We start from the raw sequence: 22,701 nt of genomic DNA, 5'->3' as shown, positions 1-22,701 counted from the left end.
GCCTTGATACAGCACTCTGGGAACAGCCTATTCGTTCAGAAATTTCTTTCTGTGTCTTACCCTCTTGCTTGAGGGTGTCAATAGTGGCCTTCTGGACAGCAGTCAGGTCGGCAGTCTTACCCATGATTGGGGTTTTGAGTGATGAACCAGGCTGGGAGTTTTAAAGGCCTCAGGAATCTTTTGCAGGTGTTTAGAGTTAACTCGTTGATTCAGATGATTAGGTTCATAGCTCATTTAGAGACCCTTTTAATGATATGCTAATTTTGTGAGATAGGAATTTTGGGTTTTCATGAGCTGTATGCCAAAATCATCCGTATTAAGACAATAAAAGACCTGAAATATTTCAGTTAGTGTGCAATGAATCTAAAATATATGAATGTTAAATTTTTATCATGACATTATGGAAAATAATGAACTATATCACAATATGCTAATATTTTGAGAAGGACCTGTATTGTTGATTTCTGTTGTTCTTTGTTTTTTGTTGTTTGGGTCATTGGTCATTTTAATACACGAGCTGCAGAATACTGGCATTTTGAGTTTGTTCTGATTTTGTCTGTGTTTTCCTCCTTTGTCTCTCTTAACACACAAACAGTATTACACAACCTCAGGGAGCTTGCTACAGGGGGTACGTTTTGTTCTGGTTGCCTGAACACAGTAGTAGCCTTAGCTCCTTTGTTTAGTCCAATGCAATTTTTTTTGTTACATCTAGCCCTTCCATTTAGTCCACCAGCTTGTCTCTCAGCCAGCATAGCTTGGCTCACACACACACCGATATGTACAAACACATACATTCACATACTTGAATGTAATGTTGCTGCCCTGAGAATAAATCAGTTTTTTGTGACAGGCTTTATGTGTTGTTTTAGTTGAAAGTTACTAGTTTAATGATAGTTTATTGATTCAAGTATTTAACTGTAAATTGAGGGTATTACGTTAATTAATTCTGGTGTGTTTTAAGGAGAAGTTGTTGCTCGGATTCACTTCTTCATTCATTGCGCTATACCACTATCATCCGGGCTGGTACTTAAAGAACAATGACCTATGTAGACTACTGTTTGGCTGTTGGTTACTGATGATCAGGTGATGACCAAACGAGGCCATTCAATTACCTTCCGGTGAGACATTAATCCAAAGACCACTCTGTATCGCAGAATCCCTGATTCCTAAAAACTCTTCATATTTGCATATCTTCCATGGTAAAGGTTGCAATTAAATTTGTAATTAGATTCACCTTCTCAAAGATAAGGGGAATATTTGACATCACTAGCTCTCACTAGCTCAGTTGTCTTACTGTTTAACAATTGCAGACAGTAATACAGTCCTATAATATAGAAAGTGTAATGTACGCAGCAAACAGAGATCTTGGTGATGAAGAATGTTCTGGTTGTGATTTTATCCAGCACACCTAAAGGTGAAAGCGGTTCTTTGGCAGTAGAACAGCAGTGGTGAGTTTTTTAATCTATAGGATGCTTTGTATGTGTTAATTATGCTTGGTGTGTAAAACAACATGACCGTTGGCGGCTGTACACCATTAAGATACTGTATGTTTTACTCAGCAGTACTGTGTTGCTTTAAACTAGTCTTGATTAATATCTAATAAAGACAACATTGTATTATTCTGAGACTATTGTACTGCAGCTTCTTTGAATATCTGTTTTTCTAAATTAATAACAAGATCAAACTTTCAGTCCAGTCCAATGGACAGCAGGATGGATTTAAATTAGTTTGGAAGACTGCTGATGTTTACTGGACAGTGAAACACTAAGTCGTGACCATTTCCTTTTTTATTATTATTTGTTAATGTGTCCTGCCTGCAGAGTAGCACTCAGAATTGTCTGAGTGCCCAGAAGAAGCTCAACTGATTTACTCTAACAAGTGGAGCATTACGGCTATTGCTATAATGCTCTGCTTGATAGATGTAAAAAACTTTATTAGAAATTGCTTTGGGATTTTTTTATTTTTATGAAATGGACTGTGAGACGGAAACAAAAGAGAAAAAAAAATAAAGAAGGACGGGAGAGAGGTGGGGCAAAAGGTAAAAGGGAAAGAAGGAGATAAGAATAGATGAGAGAAAGAAGGATAAAGATAATACAAGATAACACATTAGAAGACTGATTCTACACCTACAGGAACGCATTTATGAATTTATGACAATGTCACTGAAAAGTACACAGTACTAATGAATGCAAGATGTATTTAGTGACAACCGCAGCTCAATATTGAGTATATCTGTATACCCATGAATCCAAAATTGAGAGCATGCTCGTGTATATAAGGTTTCTCCATAAGAATATTCAATGAGTATATATAAGAATTTTCATCTAAGTTGTCCAACAAGCAAACTGAGGGGGAAGTGAAAAATTATATCTCAGAGATTTTGATAAGACTTCACATATCTGGCACCAGAACCTCTGAATAGGTGTACATAACTAGTGTGTGCATGTAATTGTCAGGTATATTGCCGGTACAGTGGAAACAAGTATTAGACGGTGCAAAACCCATCCTGATCATCCGTTCAGCTCAATGAAGGATTTTATATTGTATTAGTTGCAAATTGTGGTTACTCGTCATTTTAGTTCCTTAAACATATCTAAGACCAGAAGTTTTGGTCAAAGTTGACTAATAAATCTGCATCTCATGTCATTTTAGGAAAGGATATTGATTCATCTATTACAGCCAGATCCTTGTTCACACTATAAAAAAATTCTGTGTGAACCTGATCCTTGTCTACACTATAAAATATTATGTGTATGGGCCACATCAATATTTACGCTGAAAAAACGAATAGAATAGAATAATCCTTTATTTCTTCCTCTATGAGAAAATGTAAATTTATCAATCCAAGGTCCATACTTTCATAAAGGATATAAACACTTCTTAAGACCAATAGACAGCTAACCAACACCAAGAAACAGAACGCTGATGTAAATGAGAAGAAACCGACCAACCCTGAAACTTCCTGGAACTGTCTTGGCACAAACAATAAATCCCTTCCTTTAAATCTGGGAAGACTAACAGGAAGAACCCTGTGTCTAGTGTTATGCTTTGTTGGTGGTTTGGGTTTTTGCTGGTCTTATTTTAGTTGGGGTTTGAATCATGCTTCTGTTTTTCTGGTCATGCTTTAGTTTTTGTATTCATGTTTTGTTCTTTGTTTGGGCTTCTGGTTATGCTTTGGTTTCATGTTTTTCTAGTTAGATTTCTATTTGTTTGTATCCTTGAAGTTCTGTTTTGCTCCTGTCACGTTATGTTCTGTCTGTCAATTAACTTTATTCGGTTCACCTGCACCAAGCTAATCTGTCTCCTTGCTCCACCTGGTTCACGCTCCATATATACATACCTGTTCAGTTACTCATCGCGAAAACATTTCAGATCATGTCACCTTGTTTTTTTGGATCATGCCATGCTTGTCTCGCCTGCCTGTTTATTGTTTTGGTTCCTGCCTCCTCCTGTGAGTGAGTTTTTATTTTTTGTTCATTAAATCTTTTTCACCATTATGCTGCCTGCTTGTCTGCATTCCAGGGTCCTACGCTGCACTATTCCTAACATCTAGATGAAAAAGCCTGGACGACAGTACAGAAAACAATCTCTTTAACCTCGGAAAACATTTGCAAACAACAACGAACTGTTCTCACAACAAATCAGAGAAGCAAACAAACTCTAAACACTGGAATCTTACTATAAAACAGGCTGGCTCCCCTTCTACAAGGGTCTGACTCCCCAAAGAAAAGCCCATCTTCAGACAACAGTAACAGGTATGAGAACATATTGCCCTTTAAACAATTTCCTCCCAAATGAATTCAGAAAGTGCCAGCCACCAGGCCACACATCCTAATAGTGGTTGGTGTAACCGTGAATGAGATTACACATTTTTGCAGTAAGAAAAACCCTGAAGTATTTAGTTTTATCAAGTGCATGGTGTCTGATTTCTCAGCGAAAATACTGATGAACATGGAAAAGCATCGAATCATGAAAATCTACATCTCACACACATGAACTCTGGATGTTGTGAAGAAAAAAAGTCAGATAATTTTATTCATTTGTTGAACAATGTTGAAGGTCTCAATTTTCAATAGACCTTTCACTCCTGTCTGCTGAATCTAGAAAAGTACTCATAGAGCAGAGACTGCCAAGGCAATAGGGTCATTGAAGCATGACAACTTTTTTCTTTACTGATCAGCCATACTCTGGATGACTTCTGGCCGCTGTATGTCAGCTGCTAACAGGGTGACGAATCATATGGGAATTCTAAGTTGTCACACCATGGTCTGGCAATGATAAAGAATCCTACAAAAATCCTGGATCCAGATTATGCTCTGTTTCACCACCAAAATCTAATCATTTGTTCCTTGTCCTAATACCCATGTTATATGAAAATTTAATCAATAACAAAGCTGAGAAAAACATGACCTCCTCTTATGCTTCACTTATCTGGAACAAACTTCCAGGAGACAGCAGGTAAAACTGCAGAAAATCTGAGTTCTTTTAAATCAAAGTTAAAACCCTATTTGCTTAGAGTTGCCTTTGCTTGTTCTATTACACAGTTAACTGAAACATCATTCATTTTAGTCTGTATGTCATGATCTGAGGATATTTGAGTTTTATTTAGGACCTTGTTCATGATTGTTTTCCAGGTGTTGCTTTGGTTCATTTACTTTGAGTTAGGTTTCTTGTTTTGATTATTGTGTTTTCTAGGAGTCACTTTTATTCCTTACTTATTCTTGTTCTTCATGCATTTTAGTTTGTGTTCTGTGGGAACTTCTTTTGGTTCGATTGTTTTATTGCTTCTCTGTTTAGTCCATTCATATTGTGTTCAGTCCTGCCACAGCCTGTAAATAGCTTCATCTGGTCCACCTGTTTCATGCCCATCAGTTTCTGTTTTCACCTGTGTCTTCATTTACTCCTCTGTACTGTTCATTTCTCGCTGGATCATTGTCTATCCACACTGTCACCCATGTCAAGCATTTCTACTATTTCTATTTCTACTATTTGTTTGTCAAAGCCGAGACTGACCTCGTTCTTATGCCGCTTGTAAGTTTTTGTTTATTCATTAAACCCTTTTATTTCACGTCTGCTCCTGCCTGTCTGCATTTGGATCCTACTCCTGAAACCACATGGTCAGAGTAGACCAATTTTCTCTACCTGCCTTTATCATACCACTGCAATGCACTTTTTTTCTATGCATTCTTTTTTCCTATGTCTGATTCATGTAAAACACTTTGAATTGTCTTGATACTGAAATGTTCTATACAAATAAGCGTGCCTTGCCTTCTTCTGTTATCTTTTCTAATGTTATTCAATCCAGGGAACCAACACTTTTAAATGATTTTTTTTATAGGTGCTGAATTTCCACGTATTGGCTTTGCCCTAATTATTACCAACACTTTTAAATGATTTTTTTTATAGGTGCTGAATTTCCACGTATTGGCTTTGCCCTAATTATTACAATGATGATTGAGTCACATTGTGATTTATAAAATAAACATCTGGTGGAGTGTGATGAGCTACTTGTGTTTATTATTTGGATGCAAGTTTAAAGATGGTTTTAACTCATGACAATTTGATGCAGGTTGAAGAAAATAAATGTTGTTTTCAATAGTTAAACTATGCAAGTTAGCTAATGTTATGAAGCGAACAGTAAGGCAACACAGCATAAGATTAATAAGGATAATTAAAAAATAGGATAATTATTAATTCCATCAAGTATTTTCGTTTATAAAGGACTTTAAATCACATGAGCTCAAAGGAAAGTAGTAGAGCTCCAAAATACACTGGAATGAATGCTCAGGGATTATCTCAACATCCATGTAGCTTGGTTGCTATTGTGAAGGTCTAAATTAAAGTCACGTTACTTAGCCCAAACTGGACTCCATCATTCAGTTTAGTTTTATAGTAGTTGGCTGGAAACACTAAAGAAAAACCTTTCTTTCTGTCCCTTCATCTCTTCGTATTCTCCTTGTTATCTTTTAGTCCTTTCTTTATTCTCTGCCCTGTTGTTGCATGCCCACCCAACATTATCCAGATCAAGTGTTGTCTGTGTTTTAACATCCTGCACCCAGTTCTACCTGGTGGCTAATTTATGTATTGTGCTCTACAGCTGCAATATGCAGCCTGCAGACATGTTTATGATCCTGTAGATTTTGAGTCCATGCCTAATCTTACTTCAAAAGTAGGTGCATGAGACCATCTGTATGCATAGAGCCAGCTAAGTGTGTGTGTGTGTGTGTGTGTGTGTGTGTTGTGTGGGCTCCAACTACCGTCACAGGAAATCTTCCGGAGCACGGTCGTCATAGTTCTGTCGCTGCTATGGGTGGTCTGCTCTTTGAAGAGGAAAATCCCTGGTCTGGCCAAAATTCCCACATGTTGGATTAATGCCAACTGTGTGTCTGCATGTGTGCTCTGACATGTGTTTGTGTAAACATAGATTCCTAAGAAAAAGGCAAAAGAAATCCTGTTTGCCAACAGCGGCAATTCAAAAGTGTGCATGTGCACATGTTGATATTAAAAAGCGATAGCCAAAACATCTTGCCAAATAACTTAATAACAGTGTATAAGTCTGGAAATTCTGGGAGTGTGTGCAATTGCATAAAATAGAGTCCAAACGCTTCCTGACAGCCTGAGATTTCTGATTTAATATTATGATGTATTACCATTGAAGTCAACAAATAATCAAGGAGCAGCACTCAAACGTTCTTCAAAAATCAGGCAAAACATAAATTCTTTCAAACTTTCATCCTTTACTCTCCTTTTCTGCTCTTTCTTTCTTGTTTGACATTTGTTACATTATCAGGTCAAATTTTAAGTAATTTTTATTGTAGTCTGGATGTTTTTGCAAGGGATTATTTAATGTCAAGAACAGTCAGTGTCTTATTCCCTGTAGACAACAGTTAGTGTGCTCTAATATTAGAGATGTGTAGAATTTCTTAAAATAAACAAGAAAAAACAGAAAAATGCTTGGTTATGAAGGAATTATTTAGGCAGAAATTATGGGCCAAATCTTATTTAAACATTAATTAATAATAAATTACTGCACACATTGTGTTAAGACAATTTTTAGGGTGATGATTAATCAAAAAGAGTTAGAGAACAAAGGCCAGGTCTTGATAAAGGGATGGTTCAGTAACAACTATTGATTCAGAATACAGGGATTATCAACAGTAACATTCATGTTAGTTGTGGCTACTGCTGCAGTATGTAGTAATAATAAGGTTCAAAAACTGGTAGTAATATTTAAACCCAGAAGGGATGAAGGAAAAGAATATATTTGTTGCTATTTTCTTGCTTTGCAATAAATAACGTGAGGAACCCCAGATATGAATCATTTGCAGTTCATTATTAATGTCAAAAAGTATTATTGAATTATTTATTAATGAATTCATTTTTTTTCCATTAATGTTTGGTCATTATTTAAATAAATATACTATTAATAATATAATATAACCATTAGCTGATATGACTGTGGTCAGATGTGTATCCATAAATTCACTGTTTGCTGCATAGTGAGTTCACAATCAGATAATAATTAGTTAGTTATCAGTATTAGCTATTAGTACCTCATTTGTTTCTTGTTAATTTCATAAATAACCAGCCATTAAGTAACTAGTAATTAATAACTGCCATAATTTATGATAATATAATGCACATTTCATATGCATAATTAATTTCCAACACAGACCATATTACATGGATCCAGATGGTGTCGATAACATAAACATGTTGGAAGAGAGGATCAAGAACAGGTAGAGAGGGCAGTGTGCTTTGGAGCCACCAGTAAACAGATGGTTAGAGTAACAAAACCCCAAGTTTAGGGGGTTGACCTGACCTGGCCTCCTATTTGTCCAAATCATAATGCAATCCAGCATCTGTGGGATATTTTGAACAAATGAGTCTGAACTACAGAGACTAAACTTAACAGCTAGGAGTTAAAGGATCAGCTACTGATGACTTTGAGCCAGATACCTTGGCAGACCTTCATAGATCTGGAAGTTTCTGTTTTAGTGAGTGAAGGATGTGATGGCAGCAGGGTGGGCAGACACACTGTTTTAGTTGATCAGGGTGTATTATTGGTCCTAAGGTGGAAGCAATTATTTTGATTGCTGTTGGTTCAGCATATTTCAGATTTTTAAATGGCCGACAACACCCTGTACAGAACAGGATATAGATATTGCAAATAGAAAAGGTTGCATGAGTAAAAAATGAAAGTATAAATACTTCAACACCAAATCTTCAAACCATTACTAACCTAATTTCACACAGGTATCTTTTAAAATGAAAGAATACATTTTAATTTGAATGTATTTATGGATAAAATACTCTATCTAAGCAAATACTTACCTTACCAAATATTTGATTATTTAACTACTTTTTTTTAATGCCATGTCAGTCATTGGTCAGACAGCCTGATAATGGGAAATAAGATTCCTAAAACAACCAGATCTGTTCTCCCATACAAGGATCTCTGTCACGGGCAAAAACTGGTTATGTTTGTCTGAACACAGCCTTTATGTGTAGAACATTGTAAGATTGTGAGCACAGCTTTAGCTAGAATAACAAGAACTGTTGGACTCAAATTGAAACTTCAGATAAATCAAAACTGATATTTAGAGACAGATAAATAAAAGACTCAGTCATTAATCCATAGTACAGTGTGAGAGAAACCGAGTGATGAAAGACTGAATGGGAGAAAAAGTGATCATCATATAAAAGAGAAACAAAGAGAAGAGCACACGAGATAGACTGACAAGATAAAGGTTCACAATAAAGGAAGAAACAAGAACTGTTGCCTTTCAACCTCAATTTAACTTTCATACACATTTCATTTAATCCATGACCCACACACTGCCGCATCCATCACACACAAACACACGCACACACACACACACACACACACACACACACACACACACACACACACACACACACAATTGAACAAGTAGACATAAAACAAAGACAGCCAGCAATTATGAGAAATCGTACACAAACACCACCTACTGCGCCATGCATCCAAAACCATCATTTTATCTGAGTCCAGCAGAACTTACTTTACAATGTCCATAGCAAACATAATGGATTTCACACACAGACACATCCAAAGACGCTCACACAGAAGCAGTGACAAAGAGATACAATGCATCATCAAGCATCCTCGTAGGTGGTCTGTCTCCTCTCTCTCCCTTGCATTCCATCTCTCTCTTTCATTCTGTCTGCTTCACGTCCTTGTTCAGTGTGACAAACGTCGCCTCCAGGATGGTGTGGCAGAAGATTAAGCTGCAACTTTCAGAACAGGCAGCGTGGGCTTCTGACGAATGCTGATGAATTAAGGTACTTGGCAAAACGCCATCCCCCCTAGGCCTGGGTTTAGATTTCTGTTTTGCCAAATTAAATCAGTGTTAAAGAACAACACTTTTACACTGCACCGTTTTGCAATATTCTGTCACCTATTCATTTGTCAGTGTTATTTAGAGTTTCCACATTCACTCAACTGAAGTGGTATGGAAAGCCAGTTCATTCAAAATTAAATAAATACTGTTATTAATAAAATTTTTATAATTATTCCATCAAATAATTAAATACATTTTACCATAAAATAAAGCAAAATAAATATTAAAAAAATTATGTTTTAGCTAATTTAGTCATTTATTTCTATATTTCAATATTTATTTTTGTATTTATACATTTATTTGCTTCATTATTTGTTTATTTTTTCAAGATTTCTTCATTTATTTATGTATTTCATGATGTTTTTTTATTTTGTGGGACTTTTATTTTGTAATGCTACTTTATGTATTTCAGGGACATTTATTTTTTAAGTCTGTTTTTACTTCAGACTCTTTTTATTTCATGCTCTATATTCAGATGAGGGGGTGGAGGTTCTCTGTGGGCCAGTGGCGACATTCCCATCGAATCCGAAAGTCACGTGGGTCATGCATCTGCAGATAGTTTCAAACACCAGCAATTCCAGCACTGAACACAGTCCATTTTTACTGTTCCGGTATTTTCTCCAGTAACCTGATGAAATTAAAACAAACCTACCAAAATAAGTCAACACTGATATTTCATGTAGCCAATTTTAGTTAATTAACCGTGTTAACTGCAAATTACTCCTGGGCTGTTAATTTGCATTTATTTTATATCATTAATTTAGCATTTGTAATCATGCTGTCAAGTTAAGATTAAAATCTGTATTTCAAGAGAGAACAAGAAATTAAGAATTATTAACAATGCTATGTCAGCATCAGTAAATAACTGTAGAACAGTAACAAAAAAACTATTATTAAACTGTTACAGGTAACACTGCTGCCATTGCAGTCATGTCCATTTTCATGTTTTCAGGGAGATAGATGAGTGGTGAACAAATGACCAGGTTGGTGGACCTTGCCAGTGATGCATAAGCTGGTAAGTGGAATGGGGAGTGCTGGAGTTGGCTGGTTGATGGGGAGGCTGTCAGTATGAAAAATTAAATTCAAAGTGATCAGAAAGTAATTTATCATGATAAACCGGATGGGTTCGTGATGTGACTGTCATAAGAAACTGGCCAACTTAGATTGATCTCAGTACCTGGTGAAACTAATCTGGTGTTGGGACAGAATTCCTTTCATTTATGCAGCTGAACAGCTTTTCAAGACAGACTGCAGACTGAGCCAATAATTTTCTTCTTTCAATGTCTTTGGGAGGCCATACATTCTGATCCCTTTCTCAGACTGATTGGTCCATCCAAATGCAGCACAGCCAACCATGGTAAGGCAATCACCCTCAACATCTTAATAAGTATTTTCTTCTAATTATTATTGTCATCAGTCGAAGCATCTACAGCCGACAGCCTCATCTTTTCGTCCAAGGCATTTAAAACTTTAAAATAGTTTAGATCAGCTCTGCCATTCAGCTCATTTTCCATGTGATACCAGGCAGAGAGAACAGACTGAATGACATCTGCTACACATGGGGTGGTTTGGAAATATAGGAGTAAATCCTGGAAACAGTAATATTGCATGCTTTGTTGAATTATGTAGATCTGAAGGTAAGCTGGAGCAGAGCTCTTATCCACGTGCATCTTTAGGTGTATAGGAGGAGAAGGTATAGCAGTCCCATGGTAGCATGCAGAGAACATCAGAAACAGCTTTAAAATAGTTAATATTTCTCCTGTTTGGTTTTCTTTATGTGTATAACATTATAAACACTTTTATCCATAAATATGATATGTAGCCTAAATGTATTCTATGATGTGCAAACATTCTTGTTTCCCCTTAAAATTTAGAACACTGTTGGAATTTCCCTGTTGCTCCTAATAAAATGCTTTGATAAAATGCATTGTCACTGAGGTAATGTGTACACATTATTGGTCACTAATTTCTCAAGGTCACTGGGGGAAATCAGAAAGTAGTTTCGTTTTTTTTTGCGTTCTGTTACCCCAGAAGTTGCTGAAACTTACTAACAGCACTGAGATGTTTGGAATTATTTAGGGCTACAAGAACCACGCGAAGGTTTGGTCAGAGTGCAGCGACCCGACAGCCAGCGATCTGCAGCGGAATCAAACAGTAACAAGTTGGAAAATATCGAAGAAGGAGCAGGTGAGAGCACGCCGTTGCCTTCACTTTTTCCTGCTCCTTCTTCAACATTTTGCAGCTAGTTCCTGTTTGATTCCACTTCAGTTCGCTGGCTCTCGGGTCGCTGCCCTCTGACCAAACCTGGCTCACAGAAAGCTCGGCCCCCTCATTTGAATATAATAACATCAAATAAAAAGAGCCTCAAATAAAAACAGAGTTTAAAAATAAAAGTCCCTGCAATACATAAAGTAGCTTTACAAAATAAAAGTTTCGCAAAATAAAACACCATTATCAAATACATAAATAAATAAATAAATAAATAAATAATCTTTTAGAAAATGAAAAATAATTAAAGAAATACATATATAAAATTTGAAGTAAATAAATACATAAATAAATCTTGAAATACATAAATAAATTACCAATGAGCAAAACATTTAGTTATTAACTATTTATTTAGTTTTATTTTATGGGGACATTTATTTATTTGATGGGATATTTATTAATAATTTATTAAAAACAATATTTATTTAATTTTGAATGAAATGGTTTTCCATATGTGGAACTTTAATCATCTGTGCCAGTAAGTGAGACCCCTACATTCCTCTGAAAGAAACTCAGTGCAACTGATGTTCCAGTGCAACAAAGACATGCCAGATACAATAGAATCACTAATCAGTCCAAAGGAGCTGTAATGTGCTTGTTGATCAGTTTGTTGTCAAGCAGCTTCACACAGCAGACCGTTGTGGCAAAGCAACAACCTGTGCTAACACAAAGTTTCAGCTGTTCCACAGTTGTGGTGATTAGTAGAATGAAGGCTTTTGGTCAGATCAAACCAGTTTTATATCCAACGTGGATTTTCTATTATATCAATAGTGCTCATGCTACAGTTACAGTAGAAATCAAATAACCAGCCCTTGATTGCATCCAGTGGTCGACAGAAAATTGTAACTAATTAAATAAAACATTCAAACAAACACTACAAACATCAGAGACATAAAAGCCAGACACTGAAACTACTGGATCTTAAAAGGGTTGTTTTGTTATAGGGTTAATCTGATTAATTAAGAAATAACTTAAAGACAGAGTTCATTTATCTGGGTTCTGTTTATTTACCTCACCATGTGAAGCAGACTTGTGGCACATTCTATAATGTTAACCTTTGTATTATGAATTAAAAAATGCAGCAAAAAATGTAAATTCAGTTCTGACAATTTCATTGCCAAAAGAAGCTGCCTGCATTCCTCAGAGAAGGGGATCAGCCTCAGATTTCCTTTGTTGTCTTCAGGTTGTTCTTTGCAAATAATTGAACAGCTCTAGTTTTCGTACAAATTGTTCCCTTGTTACCTCGTGTAGCAATGGTCACATTGTATTTTTTAAAATGGGCTCTTTAAGATTATCATTCAGACACTAGATTTACATTGTTCATTTAGCTGGGCAGACACATTTTACTTCTTAAACATTATTAAATTAGGCTATTCTTGGTTTTGTTTACTACGTGTTTGAATTTTTTTGCTGTGCTTTATTTCCACATCTATCACACTTCATATCCTATAGCTTCACCAAGATACCATAACATATATTTTGCTTCCAGGTTAATCCCTTAAGCTTTACATTTCTCCATTGGACTTTAAGAAAAATCCTCTAATTTTACTTTGTCTGCACTCAAAGAGGCTGCAACGCTACTGACTTCCCTCATCTGCTCATTTTTAAAGTTACCTACAGCTTGGCCTTGATTTGTAAAATGCCTCCTTCCCTTTGACAGAGATGGTGAAAGCTACATTTATTTTAAAACATACATTCAATGACCCAGAGAGAATTCTGCGTCAGAAAGAATAAGATGCAAAGATGAATCCATCATGTTGAAAATGTTTTTCTTGGAGGCCTTAATGTCTTCTTAATGTTTCTTGTATTTTGAATAAAAAAATCTGTACCTAAAAAAATATTGTAAATGTTTCTGTGAGCTTTCACAGCCAGTTTAATATTTTTCCTCATATGTGCACATACATTTAAGTAGCACAGCTTTGTAAGAGTGTAAATAGAAAACACAAAAGCACTGAGGGACAGATGAAAAACGGATGCCTAAATGTACAGTCCAATACAATTTCCTAAAGTTATCTGATATTAAAAAACAATAACAGCAGCAGGAGGTGGGGGTGGCGGAGGGTTAAGAAATGAAGACAAAGCCTAAATGTAACCTAGGTAAGGAAGGAGAACCAAGAATAGAAACAAGAAAATGGGAAAAAAGATGAGATAGAAATGTGACAAAGGAAGGAAGTAAAAGAGGGAGCGAGAAGAGCAGTAAAACATTCCATAAAAAGACAGTAGTTATGAAAGTTTAATGCCCTCGCTGTTATACAGCTAAAGGAAACAATCCGGGAGAAGAATGAGGGACGATAAACATGCTAAAAGGTTGTACTGATGTGAAGTAATGCAGTAAAACCCAAAGACAGAGAGGCCAAAATATGGATGCAACAGCAGAGAAAGACACAGTCTTACTACATTTCCTGACCAAATAAAAATTAACCTATCTGTACTTGCATTTAAAATACCTACATGGCAATTGCATCATTTTATTTACTCACATATGTATTATTCAACAGTGGAGAGTAACAGATCAGGCTTTAAATAAGGGATTGCAGAAAAGGCTGTGAACCTGGCAGCCTCTAGTCATATAACGAAACGTGGTAACATTTAGGAGGCAGACAATGAAACAAATTATAGACACAATTGCACACAATAATCATGATTTAAAACCTTTAAATTTTTATTTCTGCTTTGAATTAGCCAAATATATTATGCTGCTTTTGCCTTTTTACCTTTTTGCTTAGAGTTGCAGATTCATAGTGGATGTATGTTTCTAACACAGGGGTTAAATATGGCTACAACCAAAAGGCCACAGAAGAAATGGCAAAGTCAGATTCGCTAAAAAAACGCCTGATGCAATGCTTATGTCAGAGAACAAAAACCCATAAAAATGCCAGATATCTCCATAAGGCTTAGACTGCTGGACCTACATCACATAATAAATGTTTTAAAATGTGATCAAAAGAAAAAAAAAAATCCTTGTCTTGATCCTCTGATCACACTAATTCAGGGAATTAATAGTGTGCCAAATATGGGATAAAAATATACAGAATATCAGAGGAGGATAGAGGAATAGATGTCACACACACACACACACACATAGTTCACCTGCCCTTTCTCATTGACTGTCAGCAGTAACTACATAGTTTTCTATGAAAGTGACAAAAAGGGTGGGGTGGGGTTTTAGTGGGGGTCTTGGAATCAACCTCCAGGTTTCAAAACTCTGAGCTCCTCCAACATTGGCAGAAAAAAAAAACTACATTTTCCCCATCACCAGACTAACCACACCTCCACACTCTCTTTTCCTATCATCTACTCCATGTCCAATCACTCTCCCTGCATGAATTTCAACTCCTACCTCTTCACTCATCCTCTCCTTCCTCCGCTTCTCCTACAACGCTGCCATCCCCTGACAAAAGCCTTGAGTGGATGCCACCCCCCAAGAGCTGGCTGTCTTCCTACTAAAAATAAAAGCCAAAAGAAGAATTTCACTGAGAGAGAGTGGAAGAGGGAAGGACCAGAATGGACGGGATAAAGCTGGAAAATATGATGGAGAGACAGAAATGAGAAGATGGAAAATCTCCACATAAAAAAAATGAAGGAAGTAGAGAAAAGAGTATTAAAAGAGAAAAATAACCAAATAAACAAAATAAATGAAGGAGAATTAAGGAGAAGAAAAAAGTTTGAGAATACAATCATTTGCGACTAAGCAGTTAGTACAGAGACTTGTCATAAATGAATACACTACAGCTGATCACACTCTTCTGCACAATAAGCAGCAGGAGTTACATTCGTCTATAGAAAGCAGCATGTAAAGATAGGGAGGAATAGAGCTACAATATAAATATTTCTATGAGCAGAGGCAGAGTTGTAGGGGAGGAGGCAATAATACAAAAGGAGAGAAGTGATGAAGGGATGGAGAGAAGGGAGCCTAACTTCAGAGGTGGCAGCAGGTGATTTTGGCTCGGTTTATCTTCTCATTCCAATCTCTCACGTTGCCTCGCCCACTGCTGGAGTACAGGCTGGTGGATTTGCAACTCGCACTCCCTGCAGCTCTTATAAATGTGAGTGAGTAAACAGGGGAAGGACAGGGAGTCCCCCTTCCTTACCCCCCACCCTACTACCTCTTCTACTGCCTCTAAAAATGAGATGAACACACAAAAGCTCACAGGCTCTCACACAACAGACCTCCGGCAGTCCTGGGAAGGTTTTTGTGGCAGCAACAATTACGATAGAGATGGTGATAGTGAAGCTACTTGCACTGGTGTAAATTTTGAGATTTTTTCACTTTGTAACCCAACTTTGTACAAAGGCTTTTCATTACAGAAATCCTGGAAGCTGATAAGATTTCCACCAGCTGTTAACTCAGAGATGAGATGCTTCCAGGTGGGGGACAATAGAGCATGAAGTTGAAATGGAATTAGAAAGAATGAATGAGTAGATTTTGTTAAACTTCTTCTACAATTTCTTAAACAAAAGATTTGCTCCAACATGTTCACAGATAAACTCATATTGTTGTCATTTTCCATATGTTTTTTTCCTACATGTTACTTCTCCACCTGTCTGCTATTTCCACCATACATTTATTATCCAGGACTTATATAAAATCTTGATGTTTAACTTGTTCCAAAGAAAAAGACCCCATGGAAATTAATGGATGGAGTTTTCACATTTATGACAAGTCATGAAGAATGGAGGTATTACTGAATGATTTAGCCTTTAATCATATATATATATATATACATCTACAAGAAGGGACAGAGCAGACTGTACTTCTTGAGGAAGCTTAGGTCCTTTGGTGTTTGCAGCAAGATGCTGCATATCTTCTATAAGTCTGTTGTGGAGAGTGTTATCTCTTCTACCATCATCTGCTGGGGAAGCAGCATCAGAGCCAGGGACTTAAAAAAACTCAACAAGCTGATAAAAAAGGCTGGCTCTGTTCTGGGGACTCCTCTGGAACCTCTGGAGATCATTGTGGAAAGAAGGATTCTTCATAAAATGAAGAACATTATGGAGAACCCTGAGCATCCTCTTCATGAGAGTGTCCTACAACAACAGAGTGTCTTCAGTCAGAGGCTTCTTCAGATCTACTGTAAGACGGAGCGCTACAGGAGATCCTTCCTGCCCACAGCCATCAGCATCTACAACGGCTCTTTGAGGAAACCTTCATAATATGAGCTATAACAACATTTAATTTCCTTTTGGGATTAATAAAGTATTTTTGAATTGAATTGAATTGAATATATATATATATATATATATATATATATATATATATATATATATATATATAAATACACTCACCGGCCACTTTATTAAGTACACCTGTCCAACTGCTCATTAACCCAAATTTCTAATCAGCCAATCACATGGCAGCAACTCAATGCATTTAGGCAAGTAGATATGGTCAAGACAATCTGCTGCAGTTCAAACCGAGCATCAGAATGGGGAAGAAAGGTGATTTAAGTGACTTTGAACATGGCATGGTTGTTGGTGCCAGATGGGCTGGTCTGAGTATTTCAGAAACTGCTGATCTGCTGGGATTTTCACGCACTACCATCTCTAGGGTTTACAGAGAATGGTCCAAAAAAGAGAAAATATCCAGTGAGTGGCAGTTCTGTGGGCGCATATGCCTTATTGATGCCAGAGGTCAGAGGAGAATGGCCAGACTGGTGCGAGCTGATAGAAAGGCAACAGTTACTCAAATAACCACCCATTACAACCAAGGCATGCAGAAGAGCATCTCTGAACAAGACTGAAGCTTGATAAAGCTTATAGTTAGAGTGGCTTAGGTTCTCTGTAGTTATGCTGCTATAGTCTTAGGCTACTGGAGGACATAATGACCACTCTTCCTCACTCTGTTACTTTCTCATACTACTCTCCAATTTTGCATTTTTTACCATAATTTAGATCTTAACTTTATGTTCTCTCTGTTTTTGTTCTTCATAGAAGCTACATCTGGCTCGGCATTCTGTTTAGCTCTGACTTCCTCAAGGAGTATCGGCTGGGCTACTTGGTTGCTAGGATTATTTGGAATATATGTGCTTGATTTGGAATCAGTATGATTTAAAGAAATAAACTTTTTTGTGCCCCGAGACGACATTTGTACATACTGTTCCTTCTCCATTTATTTGTTTTTACACATTGTGGTTGTTGTTTCAACTGATGCTGATATAAAATGTGAGAACCAAAATCAAATTCCTTGTTTGTGCACACCAACTTGGCCAATAAAGTTAATTCAGATTCTGATTCTGATTCTGACATGTTTTGTGAATTGGCACAATTTAAATAAACCGAATTGAACTGAATTAAATTATAGACTGCTTAAAAATATCTGACGTCTGAGGCAAGAACTTAACCAATTTCTTGAGCTTTTACAAATTCTGTCAAGAAGAGTTGCCAAATATCCAGCCAGAATTATGTTGGGCCTTGTTGATGACTGCAAAAAGTGTGTGGTTTCTCTGTAAGTCGCTAAGGGCATTTAACTAAGTATTAGTGGGGTGTATGTTACGCACATTAGTGATATTATGCACTAAATTCAAACTTCTGCACCCCGTTCTTGTTATTTAAATTCATTTAAATAGTTTGTGTCGTCATTCTACCATCAAAAAGAAGTGGATGAAAAATATTACTTGTAAATGTAGGTAGACATTTATATGTGCACAATGCTCACCTAATAGTGATAAACCGTTCAATAAATTGAGCATTAAGACAAACGTTTTTTGTTTCATTAAAGTTTTTACTGTGAGCAGAAGTCATTTTAGTTAATTCAGTGAACATCTGAGAAGTTTGAGATGATACAAAGCAATGTTTTTTGTGTAAAGGTTTAGAAAATAAAGAAATAAAGATTCTGCCTTGATTCTAAAAAATTCTCTGAACATTCCCAGATGTCCTTGAGCATACTGAGCAAAACTTCAAACAGAGCTGAACTTACCAAATTGATTTTAGAGACTGTGGTATGCTGGGATAATGTACTGCATTCAACTTAGTACAGTTTTTACTTGAAGTTGTAAATCTTGTTAGAGTAAGCTGACTCTACCTTTCACACTGTTTTCTAAGACATTGCATGTGACTGTGGTTAAACTGACAGTGAGAATCATAGTGGTCCATTTTAAACACCTGACCCACAGTAGTTATAGAACCAAGGCTTTACTAACCTAACCAGTCATTGAACTTTTTAACCTCAGAAGGTAGCCCAAGCTCAGTGAAGTCTCCAGCATGGATAAACACATCCCCGTATGGCATCTGGATGGCATCTGTGCGTGAATGAGTGTCCGAAACGCACACAAAGCGTGTGTAGCCTGGTGGTTTGGGAGTGTCGTGGGGCATCGGGTCTACCCTGAGAAGGAAAAAAATGAGCAAACAAAAACAGTTGTGTGTGAAGATAAAAGCATCATTGCAAGAGTAAAATTTACAGGTAAATAACACTGTTCACAAACGTTCTGCAGTAGGAGGCTGACAGTAAAATAAGTTTAAATTAGTATCCAGCAAAAAAATAAAAAATCTCCACAGACTGTAGTATCAAAGGAAACAGGAGGCTTGGGAAGAAGTAGAAATAAGAGGCCACAATAAAAGCACAGCACAGAGATACACTGGGAAGGAAATGTACAAAAATAGAAAAAGAATAAAGCACAGATATAGAAAAGTCTAGAGTCCTGTGGGATTTTCAGTGAGCATGTACATTCGCGTGGTCTCCAGGGAACTAGGGGAGATGGTGAGTAACCATGGCCCACTTTAGTAAGTTTCCTACAGGTACAGTTCCACGCAGGCCCTTCTCCCCCTCACTGCTGTTCCACCAGACCCCCGCCCCTCAAAACACCCCCCTCCCCCTAACAGCCAACCTAACAACCAAGTAAGAGGATGGGGGAATGCAGATATTCTCTACATTAATCTCAGATTGTTGTAAAAAGTAAAGAAAGAACAGTAAAGTAAGTAAGAAAATGCAGCAATTCATGCTTTCACTTTAACATTCACATTCCACTGATATGCTAGTCCTCAGCGAGCATTGTTTTGTCACAATGCAAAACTGTGTTTAAACTGTGTTATTTTAATAAAGACAGATTGAGCCACAATGTCTGCTGTAAAGGAACTGTACAGTTAAACTGACAGATAGTCGAAAGAAAATTCTAAGTTTTATATGAGATGATTTCTTAATTTTAGCAACTTTTCAATTTTTCAGGACATGGATTTAGACAAAAGACCTGAGGTCTTCAGTGCTGACAAAAAGTCAAGAAAATCATATCATAAGGTGCATGCCAAACGTGCAGAACACACCTGACTACACATCAGTCTTTGGTGACATATTAATAGTTAGTTTGTAGATTAGTTTGTTTTTTACCAGCACAGTCCATTGCAAAACTAATTGTACCCCTTAGACTTTTCCTAAGAGTGTCACATTACAAGAACACGATACCTTTGATTGGGATGTTTTTATGACAGACCATTACCAAGTTGTACATAACTGTGAAATGGAAGGAAAATGATGCACCCTTAAAAAAACAAGTACAACCAACTGCCTATTGAAGTAACGTAATTAGTAGATGGAATTTACCTGTGTCTAATTGAATCGAAGTATAAATGCAGCTGTTCTGTTTTTGGCCTCAGAGGTTTGTTAGAGAACATTAGAGAACAACCAGCATTATAAAGAACAGGGAACACAGCAGACAGGTCAGAGAGAACATTGTTGAGACGTTTAAAGCAGGGTTAGGTTCTAAAACAATATCCCAGGCTTTAAAATTTCAAATCTGTTCAGTCCATCATATGAACATGGAGGAAATGAATCTGAAAATGAATCTGAGAAGCAGACAAGAGGCCAATAACTCTGGAGGATCTGCACAGATCCACAGTTCAGGTGAGACAATGGTTCAACAAGCCACCAATGAAAGATAGCCATAAGAAATCCGCCATAAGAAAAGTTGATACAAGATGTAAAGGGGCGACATCAAACGTGTAAGAGGAAGAAAGATGTCACTAAAATTGTCCTTTTTGCCCTGCATGAAACTGCACATTCCCCTAAACAGTGGCACTGGATGCATTTTAGATGTGGGGGGCCGTCGGGGTGTTGGGTTGCCTTGCACTTGAATGACTGGCAGAGGCACATACTCAGTTTTGTCATACTGTAATGTTGGTGCGTAGTTTTAATCATAATTATCAGATTAAGGGGAAAATAGCTTGCGACAACAATCTGTCTTTTGAAAAGGGAAATAACAATTTATGTAACGAACTGCAGCACAAAGAGGAGTGGATATGTATTTCTCTGTGTTTATCAGAGGTAAAGTTTATTAAAATAAATAACTTATCTCCCTCATCGCCCGTATTCACACATCTGTGGTACTGAAAATGCACAGATTGCATGGTCTACTTTTTGTCATTCTTGCTTTTCAAGACATTTATTAGGAATGATGATCATAGGTAAAACCAAGCACTTTATAAATGCTGGAGTTTCTGAACATGGAAAAATTGACCAGTGAATACTGGTGTTCAATCCTACCTGAGGTGACTGTGGCTATGTAGGAAGAGTAGTTGTCTTGCAATCAGAAGGTTGTGGGTTCGATTCCATCTTCCTCCTGCCATATGTCAATGTGCCCCTGGGCAAGGCACTTAACCTCAAATTGCCTACTGATCTGCGTATCGATGTGTGAATGTGTGAGCGTTAGTGAGTGCAATTGGGTAAATGCAGCTCTAGTGTAAAGCGCTTTGAGTGGTCTGCATGACTGGAAAAGCACTATATAAGTTCAGTCCATTTACCCTGCAGGTAGGAAATATTAACAGGTCTAAAACAATTAATTACTTTTCCCCTTAAACTTTTCCAAGTAAGTGTCGTTTCGCTAACTTGGAAAGCAGAAACGTCCAGTAATTTGTTGAGGTCCAGGCTATCAGCCAAGTCTCTATGAATAGGTAGGAAAAAGGAGGTGATTAAGACATCGTTCAGACATTGTTAACCACAGGGAGGGTTTCAGTCGACGCAGGCGGGAAAAGTTTCACTCAGCTGTAGCATTTGACATGGGCACAGTCGAATATAGCTGGAGAAGCCTGTAGGCCCGACTAATGGGTCCATCGGTGGAACTGTTGAATACCAGCAGGATTACTGGAAACATTGACAGCTGGGTGGCGCGCTGTTCCATGTCAACATCACCCCTGTACATCTCCACCACATTCTGGGGGATGCTGATGCTGCCTGCTGCCTGCTGTTTCATCCCCATCAGTAGATGAAGTGTGGGCTGATAAAACCTGTGCCTCATCTCAGAAGTGAGGAGGTTGAAAAAGTAAATGACTGCTTACAGAACAGATTCCTGAAGTACTCCTCTGGATTTCCCCACTGATGAGGTACACTACCATCATCACAACAGTGTGGCGTATGTTGCCTTGGAAGGAGTGTGGGCCCCTGAACCAGGCCGTTAATGGCTGTTTTGGGCTTCTTCAAAGATGCTGTGGAATGGCTCACTCAATCCCATGTGTCTGTACTGAGTCTGGAGCATCTGTACTGCTGACTTAATTGTCTCTGGTGAGATGTCTGTGAAGCAGAGCACCTTCCCCACCTCCTCTGTAGATGAGAACACTTTTAAAGACACTCTAAGTGGAAAGAAAACACTGAACTGAGTCATCAAAGCTTGCAGCCCTGGTGCTTTTTTTGCATGTATCTGTACTCCCCAGGTTACGTTTTATCTTGGCCAAGAGAGAGGCGAAAAGCCTCCCCATACATCTTATGGACAAGTTCATTTATTGTTTCACGAGATACATATTTTCTATTTAAAATAAAAATTTTCAGAGAAGTTTTCTTGGTTACAAGTTCAACCACCTTTTGAAAATTTCTCTCTTCATCTGTATGGCCCTCGATAGCTAGCCCTTGTCTGGGCAGGCACTATACATACAATAGTTGCTCCATTAGCCCTTCTCTCCTTTTTATCTGCTCAGTGTACACTTGTTTGTCAAGTTGGATATTGATGGGTGTTTGACTGAATTAAGCGCACTTTCTTTGGACACTCTCTATATGAGAAACTGAATTTTCATGGCTGTCCAGAAGGCCTGGGAACTTCTTCTAGTTGTTTATCCTTGTCTTTAAAAATCCATC

At 37.4% G+C, this 22,701-nt stretch overlaps 1 protein-coding gene across 1 annotated transcript in view; it reads right to left on the bottom strand.

Moving 5' to 3' along the window:
• The window catches only part of mpped1 (metallophosphoesterase domain containing 1), a 165,330-nt gene that overhangs the window by 104,879 nt on the left and 37,750 nt on the right, over window positions 1–22,701 (bottom strand). Inside the window, exon 3 of the mRNA XM_047389294.1 lies at window positions 18,788–18,969. Within this exon, the coding sequence (XP_047245250.1) occupies window positions 18,788–18,969 (182 nt within the window). The remainder of the gene's footprint in view (window positions 1–18,787; window positions 18,970–22,701) is intronic.

The sequence above is a fragment of the Girardinichthys multiradiatus genome, chromosome 17 (genome assembly GCF_021462225.1).
Source record: "Girardinichthys multiradiatus isolate DD_20200921_A chromosome 17, DD_fGirMul_XY1, whole genome shotgun sequence".
Classification (NCBI taxonomy): Eukaryota; Metazoa; Chordata; class Actinopteri; order Cyprinodontiformes; family Goodeidae; genus Girardinichthys; species Girardinichthys multiradiatus.
This window is presented reverse-complemented; position numbering and strand designations above follow the sequence as displayed.